The 10,890-nt window shown below is 59.7% G+C and overlaps 2 protein-coding genes across 3 annotated transcripts in view; one reads left to right on the top strand and one right to left on the bottom strand.

The window, feature by feature from the left end:
* The window catches only part of LOC106896538 (group 3 secretory phospholipase A2-like), a 6,119-nt gene extending 3,873 nt beyond the window's left edge, over positions 1 to 2,246 (top strand). The window contains exons 2-7 of the mRNA XM_014956617.1: positions 59 to 191; positions 271 to 405; positions 543 to 997; positions 1,106 to 1,235; positions 1,379 to 1,513; positions 1,738 to 2,246. Coding sequence (XP_014812103.1) covers positions 59 to 191; positions 271 to 405; positions 543 to 997; positions 1,106 to 1,235; positions 1,379 to 1,513; positions 1,738 to 1,942 — 1,193 coding nt within the window. The 3' untranslated portion in view covers positions 1,943 to 2,246. The remainder of the gene's footprint in view (positions 1 to 58; positions 192 to 270; positions 406 to 542; positions 998 to 1,105; positions 1,236 to 1,378; positions 1,514 to 1,737) is intronic.
* A 320-nt stretch (positions 2,247 to 2,566) lies between these two features.
* On the bottom strand, positions 2,567 to 10,884 carry INPP5J (inositol polyphosphate-5-phosphatase J). 2 transcript variants are annotated; one of them, XM_014956626.1, is made up of 12 exons: positions 10,259 to 10,884; positions 9,207 to 9,317; positions 7,583 to 7,691; positions 6,903 to 7,019; positions 6,657 to 6,832; positions 5,957 to 6,068; positions 5,461 to 5,570; positions 4,941 to 5,130; positions 4,537 to 4,674; positions 4,047 to 4,139; positions 3,750 to 3,854; positions 2,567 to 3,649 (listed from the first exon to the last, which is right to left on the bottom strand). In XM_014956626.1, the coding sequence occupies exons 2-12, from the start codon at positions 9,281 to 9,283 to the stop codon at positions 3,029 to 3,031; spliced, it is 1,848 nt and encodes a 615-aa protein (XP_014812112.1). In that variant the 5' UTR covers positions 9,284 to 9,317; positions 10,259 to 10,884; the 3' UTR covers positions 2,567 to 3,028. The 2 variants fall into 2 exon arrangements, with proteins under 2 accessions (XP_014812112.1, XP_014812113.1); XM_014956627.1 differs by lacking the exon at positions 10,259 to 10,884 and having other exon boundaries at positions 9,199 to 9,292.
* Between the last annotated feature and the right edge of the window lie 6 nt (positions 10,885 to 10,890).

The raw sequence follows: 10,890 nt of genomic DNA, 5'->3' as shown, positions 1-10,890 counted from the left end.
CGGGCGCGCACACCCCACGCTCCCGGCGGGGACTGCGCTCACCGGCCGCCGCCCGCAGGTCTCTTCCGCGGCCCCGACCGGTGCTGCCGGGAGCACGACCAGTGCTCGGCGCAGATCACGGCGCTGCAGTTCAACTACGGTATCCGCAACTACCGCCTGCACACCGTCTCTCACTGCGACTGCGACGCTAGGTGCGCCGGGGGCCAGGCCGAGGGCGGGTGGGCACACCGGGGGCCGCCGGGCCTCTCACCGCCCCCGTCTGCCCCGCAGGTTCCGGCAGTGCCTGCTGGCTCTCAACGACACCATCTCCAACATCATCGGCGTCACCTTCTTCAACCTGCTGGAGGTGCCGTGCTTCGTACTGGAGGAGAGTGAGGAGTGCATCCAGTGGCACTGGTGGGGAGGGTGAGTGCCCCGAGGATGCCCTCTCATCTCAGTCTGCTGCTGTGGCCCCCGGCACGCTCTGCCTGGCTACCCTGCTGGCTGCAGCAGAGCACAGCTGGGGCTGGTGTGCAGGGCCTCATGGTCCATGGTGTCCTCAGGTGTGAGCGTTACGGTGTAGTACCCCTGGCCAGGATGGTGCAGCAGAATCAGTACCACTACAGCCCACCCATGCAGGAGGTGGGCAGCTCTGCTGTGCAGCCCCCAGGCAAAGGAAAGAAGTCTTCTAGAACAGGGCGCAAACAGCTTCGACAAAGACTGGGGCAAAACCCCAGGCTCCGCCAGGCACAGAGACCTGCATCTACCAGAGACAAGGCTGAGCCCGCAACCAGGCACCCAGCAGCACAGTGGGGGCTGGAGCCTGGCCCCCCAACAGAAATGACCGTGTTGGAACAGGACCTTGCTGGAGGAAAGCGAGTGCCTGCAGGAACACAGCACAGGGCTGGGGGCTCAGCACACCCTGCCTGCACTCAGGATGGCAGCATCAGATCCAGACTGGCCCCAGCACGCTGTGGAGACACCCCTCTGCCTGACATGGACATGCGCAGGCAGCATGGTGAGTCGGTGCTGGGGGCAGAGCATGCGCTGCTGCTGGGGTGTCGTAAGGCCTCAGCCCCGTGGGGCTGTGTGCTGGCAGAGCCCCTCACCACCCCACTGTCTTCAGGCCCTCGCAGGGTGTGCAGGTACTACAAGCACCTGGATAAGTGCGAGCACCACATTGCCCCCAATGAGGTGAAGTACCAGCTGCACAACACAGGCACGCAGATGCTATTCCACTGCAACTGCACTCACAGGTGCATGTCTGGAGGAAAAGGCAGGGCTTTTCCCACCATTCCAGAGCACTGTGTGTGGACAGTTTGGGGTCAGATGAGGTGGGCCCCAGTGGGATGCCCACCCTGGGCAGCAGCTGCTGACTACTGCCCTCTCGTGCCCACAGGCTGGCACGGTCCCTGCACAGGGCAAGGAACCTCAGTGACGTGGAGGTGGCTGTCCTGGCTGACCATATCACCACGGACTGCTTTGTTCTGGAGCCACCCGCTGACTGCAGCCCAGGCAAGGGGCCACAGCACAAGTAAGTGTCAAGGGAATGTGACCTGCATCAGGCTTCCTACCCTGTGTGGGTGGGCAGGAGGGATTCCCTGGTGGGGCTGGGTGCTGTCCTGCAGGCTTGGCATAAAGCTGGCAGTGCAAGCATTATCACCTGTGCTGCTGTGTCCTGAGCAGTGCTGGGGTGGAATTCAATGGATGTCAGTCTGCAGCATTACACTGATGTTCATAGCTGTGCTTCTCTGGCAGCTGTAATGCAGTGACCCGGGCTCTGCTAGTACCTGCACGGCATCTCAAAAAGACCCTGAGGCACTGGGGTCTTCCACATGCAACCTCCAAGGCCAAGCTTCCAGACTGGAAGACACAGGACAGTGATAATACCCTCTATGAGCGATGCCTGCGGCTGGTCTTGGAGCAGAAGCCAGCAGTTCAGCACCATGCAGTGCTCCAATGATGCCCAAGAAGCACTGCCTTGCATGGGGAGGAAGACATGCTGTACAGCAGCCACAAAGTGGAGCTGTGTGATTTCTGGTACTTGAGACAAAGGATGGCACCGAGCATGGCTGCTAATGTGACTGCATGGAGCTGGGGTTCACAGCTGGAGCAGGGGCAGGCAGAGGGACAGAGAAGCCTCTCAAGGCACTGCAGCTGCAGGGGAGGGCTATGGCTGCCACCCATGAGCACCAAAGCAAGGGGAAAGGAACATGAGGGCTTGAGAAAGGAGAAACCCAGGATCTTCCTTGCCTGTTGTGCCAGGAAGGGATCGCAAGACCCTCCCCCCCGCCCTGGATTTGTGCCTTTTCAGCTAGGGGCTGGGGGGAGGGGAGCCCTGTGGTATGATCCTGGCCCCCTTCCCCAGGCAGGATGGGAGGGGTGCAGGGAGGGCTGGGGTCTGCACTGGCTCCCAGCCTTAGAGCAAGGTAGGGGGCAGGGAGGGCCAGGGCTGCATGTGCAGCAGAATATGAATAAAAGGTGGTCTGAGCATGGTGTGTGATGCCAGCGCTGAGCCTGCTGCCCCTGTTCACCCTGCAGCCCCCACCCCAGGGATCCTGCCCCCCTGCAGTAAGCACAGTGCAGCTGGGGTGGGCCAGGATGGTTTATTTTGTCATTTGCACTACATCCAAGGCTGAGGCACAATGGAGGCAACAGGGAAGGAGCAAGCTTTGATCTGATCTCAGGGGTACCCTGGAGTGGGTCTTCACTTTATGCCCATCACTATTGCCACCAGAACCTTGGCCTGGCTTCCTGCCCCACCTTGGGTGCAAGGCCAGCATTTCTCCCATAGGGCTGAAGGGTTTTGCACTTTGAGTTTCACAATGGGCTCCCCACCACCACACTAGATCAGCCTTGCCCCCCCACCATGCCACTTCCCAGCCCAGCATCTCAGGCTACGGGGAGCAGTGGGAGGCCCCTACCTGCCAGGCACACAACAGGGTGAGGAGTCACTGCAATAAATAAGGGAGGGGCATCTCAGCAGGAAAGTGGCAAAGGAAAGCGCACAGCAAGGGTGCTACAGGGAAGAGGGAAGGGGGCCACTGCATCAGTCGCCCATGGCACAGTTATGGGTGTCCAGCTCCTGAGGGCTGCTCTCCTCCTTTGGGGAGGTACTGCAGCCTGGGGGGCTGGTGGGACTCATCCTCCGGCAGGGGTAGCCCTGGTCTGCACTCTCCCTCCGTCGGCCCAGAGCCTGGTCAATCATCTCCAGGCGGAGCGCTGGCAGCAGGCCCAGGTTCCTGGGGTCAGCCCTGGCCAAGGGGTTGTCAGCAGAGACACGCCAGGGGCCACCCCACTCCCGCACAGTCTGGTAGAAGGAGCTGCCCTCCAGGCTGTCAGCTGCCCGCTCTGGCTCCTTGGCTTTGGCTGCACGGCACCCCAGCTCCTCCTGGGGCAGGTGGATGGTGGGAATGTCCCCGGGGAGGCCTCGGCGGCTCTGGGGTGAAGGGCTGCGGCTTGTACCCCTATCCCTGCTTGATGGCCGCAGGATGAGGCCCTGGAACTTGGCCAGGCTGGGACTTCGGCTTCGGTGCCGTTTCATCTTGCCTGGGCTGGGGCTACGGGATTTGGGGGCCAGTAGGACAAGTGTGCTGTCATCCTCCTCTTCTGAGCTGCTGCCTGAGCTGTCCGTGGGACTGCTGCCCTCCTCCGACCTGGGCAGGGAGATCTGCACCCCAGCATCAGCACTGCTGGCTGATCCACACAGAGGGCTGTGGGACACCCCTACACCCTGCCTCCCTCAGACCCTCACCCTTGGCTATGCTGACCTGGAAGGGCTCGGTCACGCCAGCGATGCTGCTGGAGGTGTTGCTGTAGTATCCAAGGATGTACTCGCCCTTCTCCTTGGGCAGCGCCTCCTCTGAGAACATCACCTGCAGCCCAGAGACAGCTGATGGGCACCAGGGCTGAGCACAGAGGTGCCCCCCAGCCCCAGCTGAGAGCAGAAATCCCTGATGCCAGCACAGTGGGCCTATCCAAGGCTCAGCACAAAGCAATAAGGAACTGCCCTCCTGCCCCATCAGGGGCACATGCCCAATGAGACAGCAGGGCTGGCTCCAGCTCACCTGTGCACACATTTGCTTCTCCAGACAGCGCTCTCCATCATCGGTCCTGGCCCAGACATAGGACACATAGTCTTTAGGATGCCGAAAACCCACCTATGTGCAGGTACATGAAAGAGAGAACACAGGTAAATGGGGGAACATCAGCCCTGCTCACTGCCATCAGCCACACCTGGCCTTTGCTCTCCTCTCACTCAGCCCCCTCTTCTCGCACAAGGGCACCAAGAGCTACCTTGCACCCACCCTGTGGGTGCCCTGGCCCCCAGCTCTGGGGAGTGCCAGGCTTTGAACCCTGTGGGGCCTACAAAGCAAGAGGAAACTGCTGGATCTAAGCCTCCTGAAGCAGGGCCGAATCCTACTGCTCCCATGGGACAGGAGAACACAGAGCACGTGTCCGTGCCATGCACCTGTGTCCACTGGCAGAGGATAGCTCAGAAGGGACCCCACGGTGCTGTGCAGTGCTTCCCACCCCCTCCAGCCCCCAAGCCCCTACCCGGTAGAGTCCTATCCAGTCCCAGGAGCTCCGGTGGAAGCCAGCAGCCATCTTGTACCTGACAACAGCTTGCTCAGGCCTGCTCCATTCATCAGCCACATAAATCTCAACTGGAGGCTTGTCTGCCTTGGAAGCAAACTGCAGAGACACATACACAGTGAACAAGGGCATGCCAAGGAGAACTGCCCCCGCTGCCCAGGGCGCCCATTTAGGACTGGGCCCTCAGGCATACACCAACAGCAGCCCCCAGCCACAGTGGCAAAACAGTCAAGCTTAGCCAAAAAAAACCAAACCAAACCAAAAACACAAACCACACACAACCCACACACCCCACCACACACTAGCAGGGCTTCTCACCCCTGTAGCTCCTGCCTGTGTGCCCCATGGCAATGGGCAGTGCTCACCTGCACCGCAAAGATGGCAGCTACCGGCTTGTGGTCACTGATGGTGTACTCCATGTGGCTGCAGTAGCAGAGCTGGCTCACTGACACAACACCCCGGCTGGGCCGGCGCCCACCCGCACCAAGACTGACACTGGGAGATTTGATCTTCCAGAGGATGCGGTCAGTCCAGGCAGGTTTTCGCTTCTTGGCACTGCAGGGCACAGAGGGGCATCTCTTGCCTGGCAGGGGGCAGTGGGCTCCACCCCAAACTGCCTCCCCCTAGTACTACAGCACCCACAGGCAGGGAATGTGGTTCATCTCAGCACACAGTTCAGTGTGGCTGCAGGGCAATACCTGTGCTGGCACCAGAACAACAGTGGTGTTCCAGACTGCCATCCCCAGAACATGCCCCAACATGGCTTCCCCATTCATCCACACTGGCACCAGCCACTGCCCTGGCTCTGAGCCCCACCACTCTTGCATCCTTTGGCCATGCCACCAGCTCCCAGGCCCAGCACACGCTTGAGCTCTGCTCTCCTACCTGCTGTCATACTTGTTGGTGCCCACATCAAACTTGAAGGTGGGTGGAAAGTTCAGGGGTCCCTCCTGAAAGCCACTGAGGACAGACCAGGTGCTCTTGGCAATGTTCAGCTGTGGGAAAGAGAGCAGGTTGGGGAGCACACCAGACCCCATGGCCAGACCCCTCTGTAAGCCCCCCACCCCAGACCTCTTCAACCCCAACACACAGTCAACCCTGCCCCATTGCTGCCAGCTCCACAGAGCTCTTGGGGTTTGCCCGTGCCATGCAAGCAGCAAGCCTATAGATCCAACGGCCCAGCTTCTCCCAGCACACTGATAAAGGCAGCATGTGCTCAGCTCCCATACAGACTATCCTGGGACTGTTCTGCCTTTTCCCCACAGAGTCAGGACAGCAAGGGAACACAGCTCTGTCCCACAGCTGCATGTGCAGTTTTGGCAAGAGCCGAATGCCATTCAGAGCCCCACTAAGGCTCAAACAGCATGCACACCCCTCTCACCTGGTCCTTCTCCCAGAGCTGGCTCAGGATGTTGCTGTCGATAGCATACTTCACAAAGCGGATGTCAAGGCTCTCGATGCGGAAGTTGAGATCCCCAAACCAGAACACAAGGCTGTGGGTGGGAGGGAGGGCGACGGGATGGAAGGGCCAAGGCTACTGGAGCCAGGCAGCACAGCCAGGGGAAAAACATCCTCAGCCTGCAGCACAGGCACTCTCAAGAGCACCAGTGAAGGTCAGCACTCAGCCAACAGCCTGGCCAGCTGCCAGCCCTGCCAGGATTCCTCAGATAGGACCATGCACCATTAACCTAAGCCTGACCTCCCCGGTCAGAAATTGTGGGTGGAAACTTCCACCATAGGACACCTACCAGAGTCAGACCGCACAGCCAAGAGAATGGGGCAGAGCTGGGCCCCCCCCCACTTCAGCATTCCCAAAACCCAACAGTGCCAGTATGGCAGGAGCTGCAGCAGGCCTGGATGTGCTCCAGGGGAGACCAAGGACCCTTCTTAACACCTACCCCATCATGCTGGGTCCCCACTGGGCCACAGGACAATCTCGCAACTCTGCAGACAAGACCCCATCTCCAAGCTGTGCTGGGATTCAGGGGACAGACCCCAGACCCTACCTGGAGGCAGTCAAGGATGGGGGCTGGCACTAGAGCCCTGGCCCACATTGGGGAGCAAAGTGGTGGGGTACGCACTCATGGTCCAGGATGCCGCTGGCCGCATGACCCTCGAACTGCTGCATGTGCAGTATGGTGGCAAAGTCCTCCTTGCGCTGCTCTGTCTTCTCCAGGTGTGCTGGCAGGTGGCAGTTTAGGAAGCAGACCATGTGGCCGAAGATAGAGAGACGAATGCTCACCCCACCCTTGTTGCCCTGCACCGAGAGAATCCCATGACTCCTCAGGAAACCAACCCCTTGCCACCTCCCCCAGGGCCACACTCACCCAGTAGCCTCCCAGCCCCGTCCTCGTGCAGTCTGTCTGGATGTCCTGCAGGAAGGGGAGGTGGTAGTACTTGGCAAATACCAGTAGGATCACACCTTGCATCCGCACTGTGCTGATCTGGAATGACAGCAGAGGCTGAAGCAGAATGCTAGCCACAGCAGAGCCTGTAGAGACAGGGACAGCTTCCCCCGCCTCCAGGCCATAGGGGCAGCACCTCCATCCTTTGCGTGTCCCTCATCTTGCAGATGACTAACAGTTCAGAGATCTATGCACACCCTCCTGAATACTGACAGCTGAGAGAAGCCCAGCAAAGTTAAGGCTCGTGTACACTCTGGGGCAAGTGCCCTGGTACCAGCAGGCTGCTGCCAGAAGCACAGGCTTGTTCCCATATCCACCTCCTCGTGTTGGTACAGTGCAGAGGGCAACAAGAAGTGTCCCCAAAGCACAGGAAAAGGAGCAGGATGGCACACTGGTGAGATGCACTGCTAGCCCTTGGGTCAGGCCCCACATGCTCCTTGAATGGCTGCAGGCTGTCCCTCTGGCCAGTTGTCCCTCCAGCCGACTCTCCCACCACACCTCCTCCCTCCGTCCCTGCAGTCCAACTCTCCCTCCCCATGGTCCACCTGCCTGGCAGGCAGAGAGGGAACACCAGCTGCCCAATCCCTTTGGGACCTCCTTACCAGGACGAAGTGGAAAGGACTCAGTGCATCCATGAAGAGCTCACTCCATTGATCTGTGAAGAGGGCATCCTTCAGGCGCTTGTTTATCTTAGAGTTCACCTCTTGCAGCCTGCGAGGAAAGGGACAGGTCCCTCAGCCACATGAGAGAGGTGTCTGGATCCCAGCTAGCAGGAGCTCCTTGGGAGAGGGGACACAATGCTGGGGAGCTGGGCCAGAGCAGGAACAGCAGTTCAAGGGAGGACCCGAGTTTAGAGCACAAACCAGCCAGATTGTTTCTCCAGTGATACCAGGCCATGAGCTATAGCACAAGGCACAAGTGGCCTGGAACCCACGAGGCTTTGGCCCTTTTTAAAGCAGGAGCAGTTCAGCTGCACAGGGCTGAGCAGCCCTCTAGAGCCTACCTCTAGGTGCAAGAGGGGCTTACGGGGCATTTCAGCTGCACTGGTCTCTATAGAGAGGTCAAGTCTCACCAGTACCTCAGCTCAGGATGTCCAGACGCATCCTAGCCACCAGCCTCAGGGCGGCAACAAACAGAAGGTTAATAGTGCTCCTCCTGGCTCAGAAATTAGTAAGAAGAACAATATCCACAGAGAACAGCAGAATCAGGAGATGTCTTGCCTAAAAATATCAGGTGCTCAGGGCATAAAGACACTAGACTGTTAGAGGGAGGATGCAGCCAGGCAGAGACACCCTGGAGGTGGGGAACAGCAGGACACCGTGCCCCAGACAGAACACAGTCCCAGAAAGCCCCTCACTGTCAGCCACACCCCTTGCACCATCCATCCGGACTTCAGTCTACCTCCACAGCCCCAGACAGTCTCATCCTGTTGGTCCGTAAGGCTGAGTGCATGTCTGGAGGATGAGTGGATGTCTCCAACAGAGCACTGTAGCTTGGGCAGGCTCAGCCTTACACTGCTCTCTCCCCACAGAGAGGAACACTGGGAGAGTCCCCGGGAGCAGATCCAGCTCTTCCATCCTATGCCCACGGGCAGAGGCTGTTCTCACTCCCTGTACAAAGGCAGCATGTCCCTGGTCTTACCAGAAATCCACACAAACCACAGCAAACCTCGAGGGACCAGTTTGCCCTTAGACTCTGGCAGAGCTTGCCTCGCCAGCCACACCAGTAAAGCCTTACCACATCCACGCAGCACTGCCTTGACAGCAGTTAAGTATTTCCAGGGGCACAAAGCCAACCCAGCTGGGAGAGAACAGCAGATTTGTGCCTGTGAGGCATGCATACCACGGGGAAAAGCTGAGATGAGGAAAATGCTCCTGGAGGACTCCATCAGGTAAGTTAAATGCCTCTACAGATCTGACACCAGGACTCATGGCAAGAGCAGCACTCACCAAGGCCCAGCTCTGCACAGCACAGCCAGCTACAGGCCCTTAGAGGTTCAAGGCTACTCAGGATGCAAGTGTTTCAGTTCCTCATAGGACTCCCATTTTACTAGGGGCTGATTCTCCATCACCTTTTCTGGTATTTTATTGCTTGCGATGCACACCCCTCCCTGCTCACCATGACCCAGGGGACACTGGAGCTGTAACTCTTCCATTCCCCACCCTCCAAGGCTATGAGGATCCCAAAAAAAGGACATGACAGGGGCCTTGCACCTCACCCTCTTACCCAATGGCGATCATGTCCACATCATTTGTCTCGCCCGTGTTGAGGTGCAGCAGGGATGTCACATCATTCGGGGGCATGGCTGTGCCCACATTCCAGGTGACCACTGTGATGCTTGGGAGGACAAAGGAAGAACAGACTAACATTGGGGCTCAGAGGTCTTCCCCACCCACCCCCAAGGAAGCTTTCTGTCTGCAACAGAAGTGGACACAGCTGAAGCTCAGCTAGGGTACACCAGGTCCTTAACTCCCATATGAGGGAAACATGTCCTTGTGTCTAAATACCCCCAGGGTCTGCACCATGGCACATGGCAAGCCCTACTGTAACCCAAGCCCCAGTGAAATTCTAGAAATCAGCATAAAGAGCCCTCATATTCATCACCACCAACTGACACAGGCAGACTGGCACGGCAGGCAGCCTGCAAGACAGGGTGTCCCCAGAAAACTGCTTCCTCTACACTCCCCAGGAATCATGCATCCCTTGGGCTGCCGAGGAAAAAAATCCAGATCTCAGCCCCCCCAAACTCTGCCCCAAAGCACAGCCAGCCCCAAAGGCCAGGGCATGCGATGTCACAGCAGCACTGCAAGCCCCGCAGCAGTGTCCTTCACCACTGCAAAGCCACCATCAGTCACAACACTGATGGCACATTAATGCCATTACACAGCATGCGCCAGCAGCCCGCAGGCTCTTTCAGCAGTGCTAGGACAAGTCTCAGTCACAGGGTACACGTTTCAGCAACAAGGGCGCCACATCATTTCCAGAGCTCAGAGACAGCAGGGGCAGATGGCACCTGCTCCACAGCCTGTGCCTCTGCCCCACCACCCCACGTAGCACCTGCTCCCCTGAACACTACCTGTGCAGCACTGACAGCAGGCACTGGGCATCCTTCCCCCCCCATGAACCCTGCTCATCCATAGCCACTCACCCCAAATCTCCTCCAGCTGAACACCACAGGGAGAAAGGGGCAACTCCAGCTCACAAGAGGCTTCACTTGCTGCTTCACAGCAAGGGCAGCTTTGACCCACCATCACCCCCCCCACAGCAGTACCACTCACCAGAAGGAGCCATCCTCTGGGACCCTCCCCGAGCAGCTGAGTAGTGCGTCACAGGAGTCGCTGGGGCTTGGCAGGCCGAGGGACCTACTGAAGATGGAGAGCTCCTCCGGCTCCGGTTTGGAAAGGGCCGTAGGCTTGGACAGGCCCACCCGCCCGCCAGCGATGAACTCGCTGGAGACAGCTTTGGGCAGGCCGGTGGCCCTGGGCGAGGAACCGGCCCAGGCCGAGATGTGGTCGCTGGACTCCGCCTTGGGGAGCACCTCCCTCCGCTCGGTGGGCAGCGGCTTCCCGGGGGTGGCATGCTCCAGGGGGCCGAGCTCGGGGAAGGCAGGCCGGCCCGGCACCACCGGGGACAACACGGCGGGGCGGGCCGGCGGGACCCCCGGGCTGGGAGGCAGCAGGGCCGGCAGTGGGAAGGCGTGGGGCCCGGCGGCCCCCTCCGGTTGGGCCCGGCCGACCTCCAGCAGCAGGGGCTGGGCAGCTCGGCCCGTGGCCCGCTCCTCGGACCCGCCACGCTGCGCCTCCCCGGGCTGCGGGCAGATGTAGGGGAAGGGGTCGCAGGCAGCGTCTGACCGGGAGCTCCTGCGGGCGCCCGGTACGCCGCCGCTGAGGAATGGCGCCGCCGGGGCTCC

The sequence above is a fragment of the Calidris pugnax genome, unplaced genomic scaffold (assembly GCF_001431845.1).
Source record: "Calidris pugnax isolate Ruff unplaced genomic scaffold, ASM143184v1 scaffold332, whole genome shotgun sequence".
NCBI classification, from domain to species: Eukaryota; Metazoa; Chordata; class Aves; order Charadriiformes; family Scolopacidae; genus Calidris; species Calidris pugnax.
Note: the sequence above shows the minus strand (reverse complement) of the source record. Positions and strands in the feature narration are given on the sequence as shown.